The 21,719-nt window shown below is 37.0% G+C and overlaps 1 protein-coding gene across 3 annotated transcripts in view; it reads right to left on the reverse strand.

Moving 5' to 3' along the window:
• The window catches only part of RSPO2 (R-spondin 2), a 150,934-nt gene that overhangs the window by 55,774 nt on the left and 73,441 nt on the right, over positions 1-21,719 (reverse strand). For 2 of the 3 annotated variants that reach the window (XM_063080083.1, XM_063080082.1), the window contains exon 2: positions 15,441-15,629. The exons of the other annotated variant lie outside the window; for it this stretch is intronic. In XM_063080083.1, the coding sequence (XP_062936153.1) occupies positions 15,441-15,629 (189 nt within the window). The remainder of the gene's footprint in view (positions 1-15,440; positions 15,630-21,719) is intronic. 3 annotated transcript variants of the gene reach the window in all.

The raw sequence follows: 21,719 nt of genomic DNA on the forward strand, positions 1-21,719 counted from the left end.
CTCTAAACTAGAAGTATATACAAAGTGAGATGGGGAGTGAATATTTTCAGAAAGTTAACCTCCCTGAAAGCAGGAAGAGAGTGAGGGTCAGAAAAAAAACCACTGGGAGTAATGGGGAAAGGAATTACCATGAATCAGTAGAACCGACAAACTGAATGGAGAAGGTGAAAAACAGAAGCCAAAGATCACACAGTTAACCCGTCTTCCTTTGGTCCCACAGTGCTCTTGGGGCACTTAGCACACAGAGAATTTGTTTTGTTTATCTTTCTAGCTAGATCTAGGTGACAAGAATCATTTCTTGATTGAGTATCTCAGCATGGCCAATCATAAGCAAGAAAATTAAAACCTTAAATTAAAAGCAGAGACAAATCAACCTTTGTTAAGTCCAACTGTGAAAATGTAATTCTATATATTACCATCAATTATTGGAGAAAGGGAAGAAATCAGTGAGGAATCCATTATCCCTTATTTCTTCATGCTATCAGGCAACGTGAAGCCCACAGCCCTTAGCACAGTGTGAAAATCCAACTGCTTGTTGCTCTTCAACTGCTCTTTATTTCAAACCAGCGTCTCCATTCAGAACGTGGCAGCCACTGACACCCACAATGGGTTTGTCCTCAGGTGGCAGTTACAAAATTTAAGGAGTATCAGGCCAAGCCCCGGGAACCCCTAGTGGCTTCTCTGCCCATAGTAGCATAGAACTTAGAAATTAAAGAAACATATTGTTCCAAAAAAAACATTTAAAATTAGACTTCAAACAATCTTTCACATGGAAAGTACTAGACTTTAACTTAATATGAGGTTTCTTAAAATTGTTTAAATATTTTTAGGCTTCTCTAAAATCCTTCAAATACTGCTATTTAACATTCCTTCTCAAAACTTGCAATGGTTTATAAATACTCCTAAATAAAGTTTTTAAGCTTTTTCTTACTAAAATCATGCATTAATATAAGTATTGCAGTAATCCCATTAGAGTATGGATTGGTGAAAACTATGACCTAAAAGCTAAAATTACATTTTTTGTAAATAGTCTAAGTACACACAGCCCATTAGAAGCTTCATTATATTTCAACCTAAAAAAAAAAAAAAAAAGGGACACATCCAGAGGTTCCAGGACTCAGTGTTTTTTACTTACAACTAAACTGAATGATGATGCAGAAAACTAGCATTACTAAGTTAACAGAAGACCCAGGGCGAAGTTTGTAAAATCCAGTGAAACAGGTTTAAATCAAGATTGCCTTTATTAGCTTGAATAATTCGCATAGGATGAAATTCAATTATGTCAAATGCATTATAGGACACGTAGAACAACAGCCAGAGGCAGGAAATAAGAACTATACTGAGAACACAGTGGCCACTCAAACAGTACAGTGGTCAGCAAATCTGAGGTTAGAATCAGGGCTCACTTACTATTGTTTGACCGTGGTGGGCAAGTCAGTAAAGCTCTTTGCCTTAATGTTCTCATCTATAAAAGGAGGTAACATCAGTCTCTGTCTCATAGGGTTGTTGGGAAGATTCCGAGGTTTAATAAACATGAAGACCTCAGTGCAGTATCTGCTACGTAATTAATGACTAAAGAATGTAGCTACTATGAGCATAAAAATGTACCAACTGGGATAAAAAGATGGCGTCCAAGATGGCAGATGAAAGGAAGCTCAAACAGGATACTCCGTGTGAAAGATACATATTTATAATTTTAATAAATTACCTATATAATTTTAATAAACTATCCATATTTATGCACTGCTCAAAGGAAGAGCATTATCCACAGACTACTACGTGTAGTAAACATAGTAGTCTAGCTGTACATCGTGCAGCTAAACAACGTGATGGCCATCATTTGGTAAGCACCTACAGAAAGTCATCTGCTTCGAACACTAGGAACCAGGAGTTGGGAAAGAGATCTAAAGACAATTTGGACCTTGTAGGAGCAGGGACAGAAATCATGCCCTCTCTGTGCCCTACCCTTTTCACCATCAGATAGGTGAGGATAACACCCAGCTTACCTGTATCAGACAGTAATGTCCTGGCCTAGGAGTGATTTTAATCCTCAAGTTGCAATTAGGTAGGATGAATGGACTCCAAGTTTACATATATTTTTTTTAGACAGCTACAGAATTCTATCTGATATTCCATAGTACCCTTTATTTCAACTTCTGAGGATACATATGCTCGCAAAAATAATTTTTTTCTCCCTACTCATTTTAACTTAAAGTGTTGCAACAGTTCATTTTTAAAAAGCCCAGAACTCAAACTTGTGAAATATGTTGCTGGTAGTTTCATTGTAATATCTGAATGAGTAAATATTATATCTTTCCCACCCACACAAAAAAATATGAAGAAACATTGAGGCTTGTGTAAAATCATGTGGTCAAATAATGAGGAACTATAAAAATGTTGGCTTCATTTCTCGTGTATTCAAGTGATGCATATTTGAAATCATTCTCAAAACAAGTGAAATTAAAACTCAAACACATTTGCTGGGAGTACAACACTAGGTGTTTAAATGGAATTTTTTTTTCTTTGAGGGAGGTAGGAGGAGGACAACTAGCTCAACATAAAATAGGAAAGGAATGTGATAGCAATAAAAAAATTATAAACCAAATTAGTATCTCATATCAGATTTTAAATTCCTGCCAGTAGCAGATCTCTCATCTTGGTTACTCCTTGTGCTTTTCCTTTTTTGGTAACTTGTCACCCTTTCATATTAAAGGTGGAAACAGAGCAGTTTAACAACCTTCAGACCTGAGTCTTAATTGGATTTTTGAAACACTGGAAAATGAAGATCTCTCTACCTAAATAAAGGGAGAAATACAGGTAAGCTAGAACACATCTTGCCCTCCACTCAATCCCCCCTCAAGGGAAACAAGAAGAATCTTTTAATCCCTTCACACTCTGAATAGGCTAGAGCAGGGGTCAGCAAACTTTTCCTGTAAAGGGCCACAGAGTAAATATTTTAGCCTTTGCAGACCATACTCAACTCTGTTGTAGCAGGAAAGAAGCCATCTACAATACATAAATGATTAAATGTGTGGCTGTTTTCTAGGGGCCGGCCCGTGGCTCACTTGGGAGAGTGAGGTGCGGATAAATGTGTGGCTGTTTTCAATAAAACTTTATTTATGAACACTGAAATGTAAAGTTAATATAATTTTCATGTGTCACAATATTGTTCTTCACTTGATTTTTTTTCCTCTAACCACTTAATCTAAAAGGTATTCTTAGCTCAAGTAGCCTACGGAAAAGATGACAGGCCAGATTTTGCACTCGGGTCATAGTTTGCTGACCCCTTCACTAGAGAATGACTGATATCCATGAGGCACCTTAAAGGAAGAAGGAAAAAAAGAAAAGGGTGGCAATCTGAAAACACCAAATGGTAGCATTTAAGCGTGGGGAGGCACAGTGATGTCTAACATACACCATCTGGCTGCGTGCATAAGAGAAACATCAGATGGGGAGGATGCTGGAATTCAGTTATCTCAGCTGGGGACGCTTTTTACTTCAATATTTTTCATGCTACATTGATAAATCAAGAAAGATGACTCCTGATCAATGGGTCAAAATTCTGTCCTATCTTAATAAGCTTCTAATTTCTTGCTTGCTGGGGCATTAACTTGTGAATGAAGGAGCTGGCTGGAAAGAAAGAAGGAAGAGAGAATAATTTTACAAAACAATGTGTTTTGGCTAAAACCAGTGTAATATACATGCCTGATCCTATGGTTTGATATCTTTAATCAGCTCTGTTTGTGAAGGTGACTTTGTGAATTCTGCTAACCTAGTTTGATGACAAAGCAGATAGACTCTCTTCTGGCCATGTCGTGGCAGCCAACCCTCGATCTAGTCAGTGAAGTTCTCAAAGTGTCTGTCACCTGCTCTGTGAACGGGGATACTACAAGCTCTCTCACAGAACTGCCAGCTGCAAATTAAAAGACCTAAGTGAAAGCACTTTAAAAACTAAAACACTAAGTAAATGCCTTACTTGCACAAAGGAAAACAGTACACGAGGTAGCATCTCTAAATAAGATGATGTTGCCTAACTGGGGTCTACACTGAAATAAGTTTGTTCAAGACAACTACCAAACTCACAAGAAACTTAAATTTGAGGCTGAAAAATAAGATTTCCTCTATTAAACAGGTGGACAATTTTTGTTTTGTTTTTTTACTTTCCAATCATTAGTACCATTACTAAAAATAAAAGTAAAATCTTTTATAAAGAGTATTGAAAATCACACAGCCATGTTTGCCACAGAGGAGAAAATATTGATTCTGCCTCTCAGGATATTTATTTGATATCTGTTTTCCATACCAAACAGGGAGAAAGTTCACTGTGAGTTTTCTATAGAGGGTTAGGTAATAAAATTAAAACAGGGTCTATCTCACAACAAGCAGTTACTCTATTACTTCTGCAGACCAGTACATTAAACATGTGCAGTGCACAGAATAGCCATTATCAAAGTTGTTAATAATATCCCTGGTCTGGTCTACTTAAACCCTTGATGGTGCAGCTGTACTGATGTTCTAGATCACAATGATGAAACTAAGACCGCTCTACCGCAGCTACAGGAGGACCTCTATAATCTTTCATAAACACACATTTGTCATGTCATTTCTCTGTTTTAAAATTCTTCAATGGCTCCCCTTCACTTCCAGAATTAAGTTCAAACCCTTGGTTTTAAAATACAAGATCCATGTTTTTAAACATACCCACCTATCTCCCTAGCCTCAACTCCATATGTACCTTTCACCCCAGCCATGCCGAGTTATATATATTTGAAGTTTCCTCAAAACATCTCATGCCTTCCCAGCACCCAGATCCTATGACAATTCTTCTCTCATATCTGTTGCCAATAATCCCCCAATTAAATGCAGAGCCCCATGAAGAAAATAGAGCATGTCTTACACTAGTCTTTATTCAAAGGGCCTGCCATGGGAGCCTGACATGACAGATGATAGATGTATCTGCTGAATGACTAACAAATTTAATATTGAATTCCTACCCGTTTCAAATAAACACTGAAACAGTCCATCTTCAATATTTTAATGCAATAGCATCATTTTGTTGCAAACAAAAAATACTAAGATTATAAAAAAGCTCCCATTTCCAAATTACACACCAACTTATTATTTACTAAATTAAAGCTCTTATGTCTTATTTTTTTCTTTCTCTAAGAAACAAAAAGTTTGCATATTTCTTAACTGTAAGCCAAGTAGAGATGAGGGCTGGAGGGAGAGATTGAACACTGAAGAAACTAGACTTAAAATACGTATAAAGTTACGAAGAGGTCAATAACTTAAAAAGAAACTACCAACAACAGATAGTACTCTTTTACTTAGATGTTTTTATAGACAGACTCATGAGAATTAATAGGAAGCTATTATTCTAGAGTGTGTTATGTAATCTGTCCAAGCTCACAAGGCTAGTTCCTGACAAAGCTCAAATCAGAGCCCAGGGTTCCTTCCAATCCAGTGTTCTTTTAATGATGTGATTTACCACAAATTGATTTCTCCCTTTAAAAGATAAAATTAAATGCCTTGAAATAATGGAATCTGAAACACTTAAACTGACCATTCATTTAAAAAAAATAGTCAAAGAAATTGAGATTTTTCTAATATCTGAATATATAATGTGGTTTATTTTTTAAGGAACAGATAATGAAAAGAGTATTCCACTGAAGTCAGTATTCTCAGGCATTGAGGCCACCGTGCTACTAATTATGTGACTTTGGGGAAGTACTTCCTTTTTAAGCCTCAATATCCACATTCATTGGTGGTAGTAGGAGAAGGGCAGAGAGAGAAAATAGAATCAATTAAGTCTCTCCCAAATGTAATGTATGTAAGTTTTAATTAGTTTAAGGGAATTTCTAAATGCCAGACACGGGCTGTGCAGGGTTATAAATACACTCACAGGCTGATCGATGACAATGTGTATTAATTCAACAAAACATTCTTATTTAAGAACTAATTGAAATGTGCTATTACAACTTGTTTTCTTCAGTACAGTACCAAAGTTCGTAACATACCAAATCTCTTCATTCTGTACACTAAGTTCGGTGTATTAAATAGAAAAGAATCAACTGATCATCACCATGTGTGCTAGCTCACCAAAAGAATAATAAAGACACTGAAAAGGGTTGTCACATGGTAAACAGTGGTCTACCAGGTTGTTCCATTGTACCACCACCTTCCTAGATAAAACATATTTAGCATCTCATCAAGAAATTTGTTTATCTTTGCATGATTCTAAATGCTAAAAGAAGTAAATAGGAATGTCTTAATGTAAAAATAGTTTCAATTTATACCTTTTCTGTTCCATAAATTTATAAAGCAATCGCTCTTTAGAACAAAATTGAAAAGCATTCCGGGAAATACACAGTCCAGTAACAAAGATCACAGAATGACATTAGATACACATTCCACTGTCAAATCCACTACATACTAGTTGGTGATTTTGAACAACCTCTTTAACTCCTCTAGGCCTCAGTTCACTTTCCTTTAATAGCCATGTATCTACTGCATGAGCTGTTGAAAGGATTTAGCCCCCAAGAAAGTCCTAAATAGGTGTTCATCAGTAGTAGTAAACACACAGTATCTGACACAAAAGAGCAGCTAATATCCCTGAGCCTTCACTCCTACTCTCAGAGACCCCAAGCCGCCAGGGGCAACTCAATCATTCAACTACTACGTATTGATCACCTATGAGACTCCAAGTCCTTGAATAGCTGACCTCAGTCAATTAAACTGCGGCCATGGTGAGACCAAGCCTTTGGATACAATCCCCTAAAACTTAAATCAACTGACAAATGTTTTGTTTTATCCCAGTCATAGATACATTAATATATAGCCACCTATTTTGCAGAGATGAGTTTTCTTCAGAAAAAAGCAAAAAGGATCAAGAGACTTAACACGACAGTGTCTCAGTTATCTCCTAGTAGTGGGACAGTAGGGCCATCCCTATAATTCCTCTGAGGAACAATTCCTTAACCTTACCAAGTTATGGCCAGGGTATTAACCAGCTAGAAGTAGTTCTTACATAGTGATATAAATCCACTTCAGGACAAGAGCTTTCTCCAGCTGGCAGGAGCTTCTTAATTCAGACTGGACTCTCCAGCCAGGTCCCTCTTTGGGAAAGAAACCAGCACAAAAGAATGCTTTTTCAAAGTGTGTCAATTAAAAGACCTACCTGTCCCAGCCTCTCCCCAAAGGAAAAAAAAAAAAAAAGATAAGAAAAAGGAAACAGATTCTAAAACTTATTCAGTGATATTCTTTTTGTTATCCCCCCCCCCCAAGAGAAGCTGCATGGTATGGTTTTAAAACATGGGCATTAGAGTCAGAGAATCCTGGATCCCATTCCCAGCTCTGCTTCATACTGTGTGTCCTTAGGTGGGTTTCTGAACCTCTCTGAGCTTGTCTTTTCAATGGTGAAATGTACAACATTATAGAGTAAAATGCAAATGTTCACCTACGTCATGTTATTAAGAAAGTATTAGAATAGCCATTTCCACCCAGAGTTTGAGGAAAAGGGCTTGTTCTGGAATGTCAAAAGGCAGTAACTTCTGGAGGCATTCACAGAATCACAGAACGTTAGAGCAATGACCTCATACTCTTCCTAGTTTTTAGTGAGGAGGTCACTGGGGCTCAGGGACTATGTAGCTCATCCATGGTCAAAGAATAAGTTAGGGCACCTGTCACAAAATAAAAGTTCCAGTCCCTAACCTGGAAGCCAGTTGAGGACAGAGCCAGGACTCTTCCTGAGCAGTCCATTCCTATCTCCTGCCCATACACACTCCCCTCCTCTTCCTTTCAAAGTATGGCACAAAATAAAGAATGACAATGTTTCTATTCATGTAGAAGGTGTACATCTATCAGAATCTTTTGTCAGAACCTTTATCAACACAATCAAAACAAAAGAGAATAAATTAGATTCTAAGATACTGAGACTCCATTATACATTAGAATACTATATGTGCCAGAATATATCAAGTAGTAGGAATCTTAAAGGAAGAGGAAGAAATGTTATGAGAAAGTGGAGAAGAGAGAAGGGAGTCAGGGGCAGAGAGAGGCAGGAGCAACAAAGCCTGTCCTGAAAGCCAGTGTATTCTACCACATTCTCTGTGATCAGCTCAGTAGAGTGCATAAATGGATATATATGTGAACGAGGGACATAGGGAAGGAAACACATTTTTTCCCAATATTCTCATAGGCTTATTGGGTACTAAAACTTGTCTTTCACTAAACAGAGTCTTCTAGTCCATAACTGGCAACAGATGAAGACAACATAACTATCCTGCTGTGGCTGTGGCAGTGATTGTCAAAGTACAGTCTCTGAGCCAGCCATGTCAGCATGACCTGGGAACTTGCAAAAATGCAAGTTCTCGGGCTCCATCTGAGAGCTACCAATTCGGAAACTCTAGGGATGGGATCCATCAATCTGTGTTTTAACAGCTAGTTCCAATGCACACTTCAATTCAAGAACTACCTTACTCCAGCATGGAAAGGTTTTAAGCAGTATGTATCAGTTATGAACAATTCCTGTCTTCGGTAATGATAAAGACAAGATAACAGACAAGAACGTGTAGTCCACAATAGAGGAGGGAGGACAATGACCAAGAATGAATGCAGGTGGAATAAAGGTTGGGGGTGGAGGGATAAGAAGGATAGATACCTAACCCAAGCATCAAACTGCGAGAAGTTGTGCACAATGATCCTATTTGCCATTCACTCGGATGGGGAAATAATTTTCCCAGCATATGTGCCTCTGATTAAAGAACTCTTGAATACTAGTTTGCCACAGATATGATATAGCAGTTTCATTTCCACCAGAATCAGGTTTAACCATATAGTAGTAGTATCCTGGTAAGCATTTAAGCATAATAAATATTCCTGGTAATATACGTATCTATAATCAGTGTTAATAGGAGGTATAAGATGTGACAGGATAGCAAGGAGATCCTAACTGGACTTTATCTGAAACACACTCAGGTTAACTCTCTAATGCACACCTCTCCACAAGTGTGTCACCTCAAATGCAGTGTTTCTAAACTTAAACTCTTTTCACTGCCAATCAAAACCAAAATCAACATTAATTAAGCTCAAACCTACTTCATGTTTATATTTTCTTTTAGCAAATGTCACTAGTATTTGTACAACACTTAAAAGCAAAAACCTGCAAGTCATCATGTGCTTTTCCCTGTCACCTCCATGTCCAATGAATCACCAACTTCTTTGAATTCTACCTCCTAAGCTCTTGAATCTGTCTCTTCCTGTCCATCTCAAGTGCCATTGCCTTAGCTGCAGTCTCCATTTCTGCCCTGGGATTAGAGGAACAGCCTCCTAATCTGTCTCCAAACTATCTCCCTGTTGCCACCAGATGAGATTCTAAAACAAGAAAACTGTGTCTTCCCACCTTGTAAATCTACCATTCTCATCTCCTAAGATTCCATTCTTCAAACTTTATGTTCCAACTCTCAGCTGACTCTGCTATGAATGTCCTTTACCTTCTTGCTCTAATGCACCCTGAGATAGAAGGTGCTCATTTTCCCTGGGTTTGGGTTTCAGGACACACCTCTGGGTTTCAAGCCACTCTCCAAGGTTTCAGGCTCCTCTTCTAAGCTCTCCCCAAGAGGAAAGCTACTGTTGCTTGTTGGACATATTTTCAGCACCAACACAAGGAAATTAAGAGCACAAAGGGTGGACTTATGCAAATCCAGTAGCTGAGCCTGCTTGGTAAAAGGAATTTACACAGGCTTATATGACACCAGTGATCGAGCATGCCCAGTGGAAGGGAGTTTATCCTTTGAATTATCTTCCACTAGGGGTGCTATAGAGTACAGGATATTCTTGAATAGGTTCAGTGCATGTGATAGAATCTGACCAATGAATATGCCCTAAAAGGAGCCAACTGATCTGAAGTTTGTTAAAGTGTCCTGTTTCTACCTTTTATATAAATGAGTTTATCAGTGAATGAGAAAGATAATATATGAGTTAAATATCAACTAACATAGTATTAGAGACAATGGCAGCTTTTAGTGTGTGTTACTATATACATACACACACACACAGCATGCCTCAAATGGTTATTGGATTGGTTTTCATAAGTATGTTTGAATTTTATTATAAGCTTCATACTGTACTAAGAAGCCAACTCAGCCAACATTTCGTAGAGCAAGTCTACCTTCAGAAGAAAAATTGCTTTACTTTTGGCATCTTACCTCTAGTGAATAGAAAACAGATGAGCAAGTTTCAATTTTGGGATTTTTAAAACTACTATTGCTTAAAATATAATTTTCTACTGTCAAGCAATAATCTCTTTTAAAAAAGAGATGATTACAAATTCTAAGTCTGTGACCATTTTTCCAATTTAAATCTTTCTCATCCTCTGAATGTAATACAAGTATCATTGCAATATATGCAAAGTGTCTATGAAAGAAGTAAATAATTAGTAAGAAGGAACCAAGGTAATTTAAAGTCATATACTAAGGGGGCCGGCCCATGGCTCACTCGGGAGAGCGTGGTGCTGACAGCACCACATCAAGGGTTAATAACCCCTTACCGGTCATCTTTCTTAAAAAAATAAATAAATAAATAAAAATAAGTCATATACTAAGAATCAAAAAATAATTTTCCACTTTCACTTTGCTTCACAGCAGTTTTGCTAAATAAGCACTTCCCGCTTGTACTAGATAAGTAATGATTTCCTCCACTAGGTAAACTCCAACATTGATTGCGTTCACTTACAATAAGTATAGCCATAGTAAACCCATTCTCACACATAGATTCTCTTTCCAAGGCTGATTTACTGTCACTGCTCTCCTTTCCATTTCTGAGAAAAGAGACCAACATAGCCAAAATGAGCTTATTAACCCCTGCCTGGGAATGTGTAAGGAAGACTGCTCATCCACTGAGTTATTGCTGAGATGACTATGATACCAGTTTGCTTGGGACAGTCCTGGTTTACACCCAATGCCCGTGCATAGACATTAATAGCAGCCCCTTTCACTTGCCAATGTCCCAGGTTGAGTAATACATTATCTGTCCAGCCTGTCTATACACAGTACATACAACACTAGCTTCAGAACTTGGAATAAATACCGTGATCCATCCACACTTCTTGCCTTGTCTTCCTTGTGCACTTACAGTCTGGAATGAAAAATGCACAGGACAATTGTGTACTCAAACCCTCCCCATAGGTAGTCTAAAGCAATATGGAACAGGAATCCATTTCAAGGTGGACCCTATCCTCCTATGGAAGTTCATAAACTATGAGAGACAAGTTACTAAGTAGCCCAGCCCACATATTTTAAGGACAAAACACATATTTGCAAAAATTTGCTAGTCTATTGATATTTTTTGGAAGTTGCATACCTCTAGTTATTAACCTGAACAACTTCATAAAACAGAGGTAAATACAAATTTCCTCTAAGCCTAAATATTTCTATCTTTACTCATGACAAAACTATTCACCCAGTCTTATCTAGAAATCTTAAAATCAAATGATTCTCACTGCACAATTACTTACAAAGTCTCACTGATTCTAAAAGCCTCTGGAACTCATTACCCACAAACCTTTCATCAGAACAAGATTTTTCATCTGCAATTTGTTACAACAGTGTTCCTCTTTTTATGCTTCTCCAACCCATCTCCTTACTTCTGCTAGATCTATCTTAAATAAAGCAATCTCTTTAGTCCACTGCCTGCTGAAGACCATCAAATAATATCCAGACTTTTTAGCCTGGCACTCAAGACCTTTTTTTTTTTTTTTTTTTCTTTCCTTAATAACATCTTTCCTTGATTTTGCAAGAGAAAAAATAAAATAAAAATTTTGCAGTTAATGCCTGTACAGCTTTTCCCCTCCTCCTAAATGGCACAGTACATATGATCATTATAAACATCGACTGAGATTCTAGGAGTGTGTGCAGCTCAAGACCTTTATCAGTTACACTCGAGCCTCCCTTTCCACTCTCAATTCTAACCACACCTCCCATTAAGTACATGCTATTCAATGGTTCTCAACCAGGGATGATGTTGCTCTCTTAGGAGGTGCTTAGAAATGTTTGAGAGACTGAGACTAGACCCCTACATTTCACCACATACAAAAATAAATTTAAAATGGATTAAAGACTTAAATGTAAAACCCAAAACTATAAAACTACTAGAAGAAAACATAGGGGAAATGCTTTACAACATTGGGCTGGACAAAGATTTTTAAATAAGACCTCAAAAATACAGGCAATAAAAGTGAAAATAGACAGATGGGATTACATCAAATTAAAAAAGCTTTTGCACAGCAAAAGAAACAGTAAAGAGACAACCCACAGAATAGGAAAAAAATGTTTGTAAGCTATGTATCTGACAAGGGGTTAATATCCAGAATATATACGGAATTCAACTCAACAGCAGAAAATAAAAATTAAAAAAATTTGTTTTAAAATGGGCAAAAGACCTTATTAGACATTTCTCAAAAGAAGATATTCAAATGACCAACAGGTACATTTAAAAAAAAAATGCATAACATCACTAATTATCAGGAAAATGCAAATCAAAACCACAATGAGATACCATCTCACTTGACAATTAGACTGACTTGTCAAAAAGACAAAAGATAATAAGTGTTGGTGAGGATGAGGTGAAAAGGGAACACTCCCACCCTGGTGGTAGTGAGATAGGAGGTGCTCAGGCACCTGGGATTGGGCTTCAGGCCACTCCCCTTGGTCTCAAACCACTCCCCTAGGACTCAAGCCCTGCCTCTGAGTCCTAAGCTATGGTGGCCTGTAGCACCTATTTTCAACACGGGTGTGTGGAGATTGAGATCAAAGGAGGCAGACATCTCAGTGTCCAAGCACACTGGGTAAGAAGGAGTTTATCATCTGAATGATCTCTCACTGGAGGCTCTGGAGAGCACCTAAAATATTTTAAGTGTATCTGTTGCATGTGGTGGAATTTGACCAATGAGCATGCTCTAAAAGAAACCAACTGAGCATGTGCAAGACTAGGCTACATAACTGGGAACCACCCCCTTAGCTGAATATTCATTAGATAGCATGAATATGTATAGATAGCAAAACTATAAAAATCGAATCCAGGAAGAAGGCAGTGCTGTTGCTCACTCTCTGGACCCAGCCTGCACTTCACCTATGAAGTATGTATATCTTACTTTTTATGTTAACTTGCCTTTAGTGGGCTGCTCTTCACTGAGACCAGTCTGCACTTTGTCTGTAAAGTGTGTATTTCTTACTTTTGTATTAAACTTGCTAAGGCTGCTGCTCAGTCTCTGGAGCTAGGCTGCATTTTCCCTGCGAAGTCTGCATTTCTTATTCTCTTATGTTAAATCTGTTTTCATTTCTTACTGTAATTCTGCCCTTGAATTCTTTCCCATGGTGGAGTCAAGAACCTGGGAGAGGATGGGGTGGATTGAGGCCAGTTATCTGACCTCCCCAGACCCTCTCCCTCCAGTATCTGTGGGACTGTAAATTAGTACAGTGACTATGTAAAACAGTATGGAGGTTCCTCAAAAATTTAAAAACAGAACTACCATATGACCCAGCAATCCCTCTACTCGGTATATACCCAAAGGGCAGAAAATCACCATGTTGAAAAGATATCTACACTCCCATGTTTACTGCAATTCTGTTCACAATAGCCAAGATATGGAATCAATCCAACAACAGATGAATGGATAAAGAAAATGTAGTATATACACACAATGGAGTACTATTCAGCCATAAAAAAAAAAAGAGAGAAAGAAATCCTATCATTTGCAACAATATGGATAGATCTGGAGGACATCACATTAAGTGAAATAAACCAGACACAGAAAGACGAATACTGTATGATCTCACTCATATGTGGAACCTAAAAGAGAGAGAAATAGAGAGAGTAAATATCATAGAAACAAAAAGTAGAACAGTGACTACCAGAGACTGGGGTTGGGGGAGGAAGATGTTGGTTAATGGACAAAACGTTAAAATTAGATACGAGGAATAAGTTCTGGTGTTCTATTGCACCAGGAGGGTGACAATCGTTAATAGTACAGTATCGTGTATTACAAAATAACTAGAAGATAGAATTGAGTGTTGTCATCATAAAGAAATGATAAATGCATGAGGTGATGGATATGTGAGATACATTGATTTAGTCATCATACAACATATATGTATTGAAACAAATTGTACCTCATAAATATGTATAATTACAATATCTCAATTAAAAAAATAAAATTTAAAAAAATAAAAAGAAACATTTGGGGACTTGCTTGCTTGTCACAGTGGCTTCAGGCCACGAAGGACATTTAAAGGCAGGGACCAAAAACACCAATGTCCAGCAATGTAGGACAAGTCCCATGAAACAGAAGTGCCTTGCTAAAATGACGGAGAGCACTGCAGGTGAGACTTGTTCCCCAAACACGTTGTTTTTACATACAAGGGTACTTCAAAAAGTTCGTGGAAAAGCAGAATTAAAAAATAATATAATGTTTCCAGAAACTTTCTGAATACCCCTTGTATATGTAGTTTATTTTTTCTAGAATTTACTTAATCACCTCCCATTAGTTCTGCCTCCTTCCAAAATAATATTGTCTTTGGATGAAGCAATTCAAACTCCCTTATCTAAAAGACTCTCGCAGTCAAATAGTCATGTAAAAAGTTTTAACTGCCTACTAACAGAGCACTTAATCTATTAAGTTGTGATTAAATTGCTACCCATTTGTCATTTCACTCCATGGTTCCCTTTTCCTTATCCCCTCTATCCCCTAAAATTTGAGCTCCGTAAAGAAAGGGAAATGTTCTTTTGTTATCTCATTTCTTAAACCCCAGTTTCTACTGTTGACCTAGAAGATGATAATCATTCTATAAGTGATTTTTATACTAAAAGAGGAAAACTTACACCCTCATTCCTTTGTACAAAATGACCTTTTTTATACTTGTTAAACTTAGGACTCAATTCTTTGAAATAAACTAAACATTTTAGTTACATATCTATCAGTAATGATGCTTTAAAGAAACCTAAATTGCATATATTTAATTGCAGGTTAGACTAAAGCAGGTATTATAATCCCAGGTAAAAGGGAAAAGAAACTATAGAAACTATGGTCAACCAGAGAGAATATTCCCAGTATAAAATATTTAAAATCCTTTTTGGTTTGTTTTGTTGGCTTGTTTTTGTAAGTACTAAGTACTCCTTACAAAGATTTGCCTAACAAGCATGTGTATGAGATTCTTGTGATGAAAAAATACTTAAGTAATCAAAATAAATAAAAACAGTGTGACTATGTGGTATGCTTCTGTACAAAACATAAAGTAAAAGTGCTCTTATCCTACCCCACTTGTTTTTGCAAGTTTGAGCTTAGGCTATTTCTATAGCCTATTACAAACAGACCTTTTGTTCAGTCAGAATTTTCAAGTTAGACAAAGTTGCACATCCAGTAAAATAGGACAAAGTTGAATGCTCACTTGCACATCTGTTCATATCTGGGGCCCGGTGACCATAGTACCCCGATGGGCAGGAATGCAGGCACTCTCCATACTGGCGCATCCCTTCTCTTCGAAGGAAGAAGAACAACTTCTGTTGACATCGGCTGCACCCATTGTCCTTTGAACAAGACAAACAACCCTTGCAAATGGGATTTGATACATAGCTAGCTGTAAAAGAAAAACAAGAAATATGAACATGATCAGACTTCTGGTCAATACACCATGCTGAAAGGACATATGTCTCTTGTCTTTCTGCTCTACTCAGATAAAAATACTAAACAAAATATTCTCACCCCCACGCTTGCTCCCACAAAAACCGGTTATTGCTCAACCAAACTTAGAAAAAAAGAAACTGAGAGGCAGAGTTGAAGCCAGAGCTAAAACTGAATGCTTCAAGGGGATGTTAGAACAGACAGAGATAGAACTTACGGCAGGGTCCTGAATCCAGTCCAAGAAACATGTATGTGAAGAGTTGACACTTAGCTCCCTTTATGTAGCCTGGAGTTGTGAGGGCTGTTTGTCCATGACAAATACTACAACCCCCCACCCCAACTGGCCAGAGAGAATTCCAACCTTGTTTTGAGGACATGAGAAGGGTGATCACAGGAAAGAGAAAACATAACTCATGAGACATGAGAACCCCATGCCTGCAAGAAATCCAAGTATGGGATCCCAATTCAAATTATCATTGTAGTATGGGGTCCCTAAGTCAAGCAGTTAACATAAAAGCTTGTCCAGATCCAGGAAATCTTAACAAAGAAAAAAAATATAAAAATACTCTCTACAAATATTCTACAATCCTGAGACCTGGGACTTTCATGGAAAAGTACCTTAATATCAAAATGAACAAATCACATGAACAAGAAAATACCCATGAGGAAGAGTGATCAATTTATCAGTAAGAAGGAAAATTCATACCTAAAGGACCAGAAATAACAGAGCATTCCTAAAGACCCTTAAAAATAAGTATCTACAAAATATTTGAAGAGATAAAGGACTACAAATCACATTTTGAAAAAGCAAGAATATGCAAATTTGAATAAAATGAAAATTCTAAGACTGAAAAAAAAATTCTATAGACAAGTTGAATGATAGACTAGAATAGAGTGGCACAACTGGAAAACAGAAAGAACAGCAGCACAAAGGTAAAAAGGTAAGAAGCATGTAAGGAAAAAATGAAAAAGTGTCAGGACATGACTAGTAGGTATCACAGAAGAATGAACAAGATATACTATTCAAAGAGATCATGGCTGATCCGTTTCCAGAATTAAAGACACGAGTTCTTAGATGAAAAATTGATAAATTTGGGCAGATGAATAAAAGTAAGCCTGTGTCTAAATACAGCATATTTATTCTAAAGATTAAAGTCAAGCCAGAGAGGAATAGCAGATTACCTTCATAAAAATAAAAATGACAACTGATTTCCAATCAGAAATATTGGACAGTGGGAAACTATCTTCAACATGCTGAGGAAAAGTGATTATCAAACTATAATTCTATAAGCAGTTAAATTATGTTTAAGAATGGGAGCAAAATAAAGATATTTTCATCCAAAACAAAGGCAAGAAGTTTATCAATAAAAAAGCATACACTAAAATAACTAATAAACTGTGTATAACGGAGAAAATAAAATGGAACCCAGCAGGGATTAGAACGCAACAAGCAATAGTCATCACGCTAATTGACAAATATGTTGGTTTATCTATAAAAGTATAGATTTTTTTTAAAAAGTGCTTAATTTTCAGGATTTAAAATAAATATTTTATATTCAATAGTAAAAACATGAAAGACTTGAGGGGAAAGACAAAGTTAAAGCATTGAGAGTTTCTGCATTATTAGTGAGGAAGACTAATATCAACTAAAGTAAAATGTAACTTTTTCTGTAACTTTAGGGTACTGACTTCAAAAACAGTAGTAGAACATATAACTTCTAATATTCCAGTGATGGCTACAAACAGAAATAATAGAAGAAATATGAGCAGGAAGAAACAAATGTCTATGAACAGAATAAACAAATTGTGGTATAGTCATACAATGAGTTTTAGTCAATGTTAAAAAGGATCAAAATACATATACACACAACATGAATGAAATCCATATACATTATGTTGATCAAAAGAATCCAAACACACAAAAGAGTATGTTCTGTATAATTTCATTGATATTAAGGTCAAGGACAGGTGAAGCTATTCTATGGTGATAGAAATAAGAACATGCTTTGGAGAGATGAGGACTGACTGGAAAGGTGCACAATAGAAGGTCTGGTAGGGGAGGGTACATCAGTTTCCATGGGCTGCCATTAAAAATTACCACAGTTTGGTGGCTTGAACAACAGAAACTTATTCTCTCAATTCTGGAGACTAGGATTCTAAATCAAGTTGTCAGCAGGGCCATGCTCCCTCTGAAGGCCCTAGGTGAGAATCCTTTCTTGCTTCTTCCAGCTTTGGGTGGTCCCAAGCATTCCTTGGCTTGTGGGAGCATCACTCCAACCTGCCTCCACCTTCTCACAGCCTTCTTCTTATGTACAGCTGTGTGTCCTTTTCTGACACTTATAAAGACACACTCAATGAATTTAGGGTCCACTTGAATCTCATTTGATTTTATCTTCATCTTTACCTTAATATATCTGCAAAGACTATTTCCAAATATACTCACATTGTAAGGTTCCAGGTGGACTTGAATTTGGAAGGACACTAGTCAATCCACTAAAGAGGGTGACAAAAATGTTGTATATCTCAACAAATTATATATTTGCAAAACTCATAAAATGAAACTGCATTGAGTGCTGCAATGAACACTGGGGTACAGGTATCAGTTCAACATGATGATTTCCATTCCTCTGGGTATATTCCCAGCAGTGGAATAGCTGGGTCATATGGTAGATCTATCTAATTGTTTGAGGAACCTGCAAGCCATTTTCCATAAAGGCTGCACCATTTTGCAGTCCCACCAACAGTGTAGGAGGGTTCCTTTTTCTACACAACCTCGTCAGCATTTATTTTTCTCAGTCTTTTGGATATTAGCCATCCTAACTGGAGTGAGATAGTATATCAGTATGGTTTTGATTTGCATTTCCTGGATGCTGAGTGATGCTGAGCATTTTTTCATGTGTCTGTTGGCCATTCTTATATCTTCCTTTGAGAAATGCCTATTCAGCTCCTTTGCCCATTTTTTAATTGGGTTACTTGGTTTTTTTGCTGTAAAGTTGTTTGAGTTCCCTGGATATTCTGGATATTAATCCTCTGTCAGATGTATATTTTGCAAATATTTTCTCACACTCTGTTGGTTGTCTTTAACTGTTGTTTCTTTTGCTGTGCAGAAGCTTTTTAGTTTGATATGGTCCCATTTGCATATTTTTCCTTTGGTTGCCTGTGCTTTTGGGGTCGTATTCATGAAGTCTGTACCCACTCCTATTTCCTGGAGTGTTTCCCCTATGTTTTCTTTAAGGAGTTTTATTGTTTCAGGGTGTATATTTAATTATTTAATCCATTTTGAGTGATTTTGGTATATGGTGAGAGGTATGGGTCTAGTTTCATTCTCCTGCATACAGATATCCAGTTTTCCCAGCACCAGTTGCTGAAGAGGCAGTCTCTTCCCCAGTGTGTAGACTTGATGCCTTTGTCAAAGATCAGAGCACTCTTTGCAATAGCCAAGAGTTGGAACCAGCCCAAATGTCCATCATCAGGTGAGTGGATATGGAAAATATATCCACTACACAATGGATATCTACACAATGGAATTCTACTCTGCTTTAAAAAAGAATACTACCATTCGCAGCAACATGGATGGACTTAGAAAAAATTATATTAAGTGAAATAAGCCAGGCACAGAAAGAGAAATACCACATGTTCTCACTTCTTTGTGGGAACTAAAATTAAATAAATACACAAACAAATAGGGGGGTCAGGGAAGAAGATACAACAATCACAATTCCTTGAACTTGTTAAGACAAGGAGTGGGGAGAGGGTGGGGGGAGGGAAGAATCGGTAAAGGGACATGAAAATCAACTACATTGTATATTGATAAAATAAAAATAAATAAATGAAACTGCATTTATGTAAGTATTATACCTGTACATTTTAATTAATATGCATAATTTAAATATATTATATCTCATTTTTAGAACAAGAAAACAAAGGGATAGAAAGGCTATACCTTAATTTCAGGATAATGTAATTACTTATGACTACATCTCTTTTGAAAATTTGATAAATTATATTAGATGCTCACCTATATTTTTTATGTTTTTGTTTTTTTAACAACAGAAATATCCTCTGGGAGGGACAAGGTGAGGAAAAATCGCACTAAGTAAATGATGAAAAAGCGTCTAAAATAATCAATATATGAACCTTATGATGTTCACTACATCTAATAATGAAAAGGGTAACTTAAAAGAAAACAAAATTTTTTTCTAGACCTGATATAAAAATTAGAAATGACACAATCTGAAATCCCAGTATAATTTCTAAAATATGAAAAATTCATGTAACTTCTAGTTTTTTGCTATACCAAGCAAGGTCATAAATATAACAGGATACATGAGGTCACACTGACTTCATTTTATTGTGCTAACCCAATAAAGAAAGAATTAAGAGAGAAGAAATAGAAAACTCATCAATTATTGAAACTTATAGCTTTGAGACTACATCCTGTTTGCCCTACATATAATCTTTACTGCATGTAAAACTAATATCAAGCAATAAGTGTTCAGACGAGCAGCTAAACAAAGTACATTGTAGACCACATCACTCCGTTACTTATAATGATCCAACAGCCTATATATTTATGGCCACTTGTAGCAGATCTATACAATAGCTCCCCCCTTATCTGTGCAGGATGCATTCCAAGACCCCCAGTGAATGCCTGAAACTGAAGATAGTACCAAACCTGACTGCCAATCAGAACACGTGTCTGTTCATGTCCTCCACCCACAAAATTAGTGCCTTTTCCATCTTAACTAAGCACTTATCAGGCACCATGGCTGTAATTTTCCAGTTAGAGGTGTGACAGCAAAACTAGGATGAATCTCTTTTTCCTTCTCCACAATTTCATGGATAGAAGATTTATTCTCACCATGGATCTCAGCAATCTCAGCATATGATTTTTTTCTTTCAAGTCCAGGACTTTCACGTTTTCATTGAAGGAAGCACTTTATGGCATCTCTTTGGTATATCCAAATTACCAGCATCACTACTCTTGTGCTTTGGGGCTATTATTAAATAAAATAAGGGCTATTTGTTCACAAGCACTGCATTACCACAAAAGTTGATCTGATAACTGGGATGGCTACTAAGTGGCTAACACGTGGGGAGCATGTTCAGCTAGATCCACTGGACGAACAGACAATTCACTTCCCTGGCAGCATGCGAGATTTCATCATGCTACTCAGAACAGCATGCAAATTAAAACTTATGAATTGCTTATTTCTGGAATTTTCCATTTAATATTTTCAGACTTTGGCTGACTATGGGTAACTGTAACTGCAGAAAGTGAGACTGCAAATAAGGGAAGACTACTGCAGAGGTTTTAGATCCACAAGATTCTCTCCTTTCTCCTGGGCTCCCACAGCTCTGATTTGTTCATACAGCCTTTCTTTCATAGAAATCCCAAAACCTTTCAGAGAAGGGGCCAATGAAGAACCAAGGCCCTTCCATACCAAGAATCAGAGCCGATACAGCTTTCTGTATTGGCCAGGAAGATCTACTGCTTCCCACCCATCCCAGGACTTTGTTCTATCAACTATTCAAATGCTTTTATCTACATCGTCAATCTATTTAATAGACATTCTCTTGCTTGCAAACCTAACTATGCTTTCCAAATAATTTCATATTTATTATTTCCTTAAATCTGCAATTGTGGGGGGCAAGGCCTGGGAGCCAATTCAGATGGTAAATGACCCTTAGATACAATTACTAATAAAATTTTGGCAAATAACTTTCCAGAAATGTATATATGTCTGTATATATGTTTGTATATATACAAAATATAATTTGTATATTTTCATAAATAGGATCATACAGTACACGCAGCATCATAACTTGTTAAATTTCAGTCAAGTTGTAAGCATCTTTCTACAGCAAGAAACCAATGTGACTATCATATTTCTTGAAAGTGTCAATTTTACCTGCTGCCTCCACTTACCACTACCACCCACTGAATCTTCTCCAGGACTACTTTTATGAAGACCACAACCAGCATTCTAATCTTCAATTCAAGACTTCGTTCTCAATTTCTGTTCCTCACAACTCTAATAGCCCA

This window comes from Cynocephalus volans, chromosome 15 (genome assembly GCF_027409185.1).
Source record: "Cynocephalus volans isolate mCynVol1 chromosome 15, mCynVol1.pri, whole genome shotgun sequence".
NCBI classification, from domain to species: domain Eukaryota; kingdom Metazoa; phylum Chordata; class Mammalia; order Dermoptera; family Cynocephalidae; genus Cynocephalus; species Cynocephalus volans.